This window comes from Primulina tabacum, chromosome 10 (assembly GCF_025594145.1).
Source record: "Primulina tabacum isolate GXHZ01 chromosome 10, ASM2559414v2, whole genome shotgun sequence".
Classification (NCBI taxonomy): Eukaryota; Viridiplantae; Streptophyta; class Magnoliopsida; order Lamiales; family Gesneriaceae; genus Primulina; species Primulina tabacum.
In genome coordinates this window covers 12,334,777-12,337,691 of record NC_134559.1, presented here as the reverse complement: position 1 = coordinate 12,337,691, position 2,915 = coordinate 12,334,777, and the positions used below count along the sequence as shown (strand labels likewise).

Here is a 2,915-nt window from a genome sequence, read left to right as displayed (position 1 = left end):
ATTTTATAAATTGTTTTGTTATTAACCATAAAACTATAATTGAAATTCATAGATTTCAAATTCATATCCTCAAATACAACATTAGTCTTCGACAATAATCAAGAATAGAAAACAATCAAAAACAGGAAGAAATGATTCCAAATTGGGGGAAAAAAACCATTACATGTCATTATAGATGATTAATCGTAGTATAATATTTGTTTACCAGAAAATTTTCCCGCGCATTTAAAATGGATCCAAAAGTCACACTTTGAGCAATGAAAAGCCATAACATCTACGAAACCAGGAATCATATCCTTGCAATACCCACACCTTTGGTTTCCCATAGTAAGCATACGAGTTAGAGTCACCGGATGATCATGAACGTGTCTTGGCAGATCGATATTGTATCCGAACTTGATCTTCGAAAACTTACCGGTTGAAGGAATGCAGTTAATATGAAATGAATTATCACATTTGCCACAATAATAAAACCAGAACTTTGTATTGATGTCTTCTTCACAAAACTCACACAGGTAGTGGTTCTCTTCTTGATCTTCTTGTGGGATTTGAACTGCAAGGTTGTAAATGAGGTCAAGTGGATGTCCATCAAATTTGTGCTCAACTGTTTTCGGTAAAAAGGCACAACTCGGGTGAATATGGTGATGACAAATTCCACAAGAGTAAGAGGCAGTAGACTAAGAACGATCACAGCAGCAAAAGTTTATACGGATATAGGAAGACAAAGTGAGAAGGTGTTGGGGGTGTGATTCATGTTTGACGATGTTCGGAGAAGTCGCACATTGAACATCCATGTAATATATATAAGTACCGGTTGCGTATCCAAATCCATTGCAGGCTTTATCACATATGTAACAAAAAAACACGGAACAGAAATCACGTGATTTTGATACAAGATGAAATGGATCCCTCATGTAATAAGACTTGATAACTAGGGGTAAATTTGCACAAGATTGATGGAGAAGGAAAAAACATTGAGGGTTGGGGCAACTATAGTAAGAAGGAGGAGGTGAGATTATGGGTAGAATACATGCGTTGCATACTAACTGAATATCATCACTCTCTCTGTTGTGAAAGATCCAAGAAGAATGGTCAGTGTGGTATTTCTCAATACTCGATTTCACATCTTCAATTCCATCATCTTCTCTGTTCTCGAGTGTTGCACGATTTATCAAACTTGAAAATGTATCAGGCCTACTTGGAAGATGAATGGATGATTGAACTATAGCTGCAAAAAGTATGTAAGATTGAAACTAAGTATAGGGACATCTAAAGTTGTGCTCAAGCTACTATCCTAGCCAAAGAATGCAGAAGCGTATTCAACGAAACTAGTCATTACCTGTGTTCTCCACCGCTGACGCTGCACAATGTATATGAGCTACACTGGTACACCATCCACAAACATAAGCACCAAGGGTCAATGATACCTCATCGTTGCATAATAGGCATTTCATTGTGGTCCGAAATTTGAAACTACGAAGGGAATATAGGATAAAGAGAGGGTGAGGATGAATATGCTCGATATTTATGACGGTAGGTACTGAGCAACAATCCTGATGAATATAAAAACTACACTTTTGACAAGAGAAAAATATCCCGTCTTGCTTCCTCCCACATGCATCACATACCAATGATGCTTCCTTACACATTGCCATCAATGGGTGGTCATGATGGCTAATGTGTTTTATGTTTATCTCCAAAGGAAAAGCACATTGGCAGTGCAGATAAAACTCATGCAGAGTACCATATCCTTTAATGGACCGCAAGCAGCATTTATAAGTAAAGTTCTTACAAAAGTTCCCACATTTCTCACATTTGCAATTGTCATTAGGTGGCTTTGCTAGTAAACTAATGTCATAGGGACGTCTGCCAAATTCAAGTTTTGCTGATTGGAGCAATTCTGTGCAAGGTCGGTGCAGAAAAAAATTGCAACCTTGGCTACATGTATAAGAAGGACTCGATATTATTGCCACCCCACACGCACTGCAAAACGCCTTGGGGTTTTCTTCGTCAACATATATCAGTGGATGATCATGGCTAGAATGTTTATGTTCCTTTCTGTTGAGTGCTGTGTCGGTTTGTGAGGACATCGTATAGCACTTTTCTTTTTTGATGCTCTAAAAACTAAGATTGTGTTACGGAATAAATGAGAAATTGAAATAATATATAGGGAAGAAATCGGACAAATTAAAGTAATCAAACATGGAACAAGAGCAAGCAAGGTATATGGGAAAGTTGTCCGTTGAGTGTATAAATGGCAAGCACAATCTTAGTCATTAAAATTTTCCGAAACCTTTTACTTTTCAAAAGTTGTCCGTAGTTATTTGTTGTCGTTGTTTTGTTTTGTTCCTTTTTTTTTGTTTTGGTTTAGAGTTTAATTTTTTAAATCATATTTCAATAAATTAATTTCACATTTTCAATTAAATCCTTTATGAATGTTTTGGCAAAAAATTCTCTTCAAAGGTACTTTTATATATGTTTTTGGAAGTATTTCAAATACTTTGATTTTTAAATCCATCTTCAAATCAAAATACACCCATCCAAATGTAGTCTTAAACTACGTTGGGGTTGAAATACATTTTTCTAAATTCACTTCGCAAATAAAATATTTAATTCCAAGCACCACATTATGTCATGTACATGTACGTATCAAGACGATGTATTGTGGACATGTGGCATTTATATGTTACGATTAATAGTTTATAAAATATAGAGAAAGAAAGCACGTGTACCTTTTTCCCCAAAACAGAAAGAAAACAATAGGGACAGTATTAATTTAAATTAGTTACTCTGCACACGTGTCGCATGTGTAAACAATTTTTTTTTATAATAATCGAGCGACTAAAGTGCTTAAATTTAAAAAAATAAAAATAAAAATAAAACTGTTTGTTGAAATAAAAAAAAACAAAAAACAA

General features: G+C 35.0%; 1 protein-coding gene across 2 annotated transcripts; it reads right to left on the bottom strand.

Annotated features, from left to right (window-relative positions):
• Positions 1 to 72: 72 nt before the first annotated feature.
• LOC142506238 (uncharacterized) lies at positions 73 to 2,119 on the bottom strand. Of its 2 annotated transcripts, none has more exons than XM_075619429.1 (2): positions 1,340 to 2,119; positions 73 to 553 (listed from the first exon to the last, which is right to left on the bottom strand). In XM_075619429.1, exons 1-2 carry the CDS (start codon positions 2,088 to 2,090, stop codon positions 180 to 182), a joined length of 1,125 nt encoding a protein of 374 aa, XP_075475544.1. In that variant the 5' UTR covers positions 2,091 to 2,119; the 3' UTR covers positions 73 to 179. The 2 variants fall into 2 exon arrangements, with proteins under 2 accessions (XP_075475544.1, XP_075475543.1); XM_075619428.1 differs by lacking the exon at positions 73 to 553 and adding an exon at positions 587 to 1,228.
• Between the last annotated feature and the right edge of the window lie 796 nt (positions 2,120 to 2,915).

Excerpts from the sequence above, each read along its gene's own strand:
- LOC142506238 (XM_075619428.1), bottom strand. The coding sequence starts at position 2,090 with ATGTCCTCACAAACCGACACAGCACTCAACAGAAAGGAACATAAACAT. Across the intron at positions 1,229-1,339 it reads GTCAGCGGTGGAGAACACAG|CTATAGTTCAATCATCCATT; the intron begins GTAATGACTAGT and ends TACTTTTTGCAG.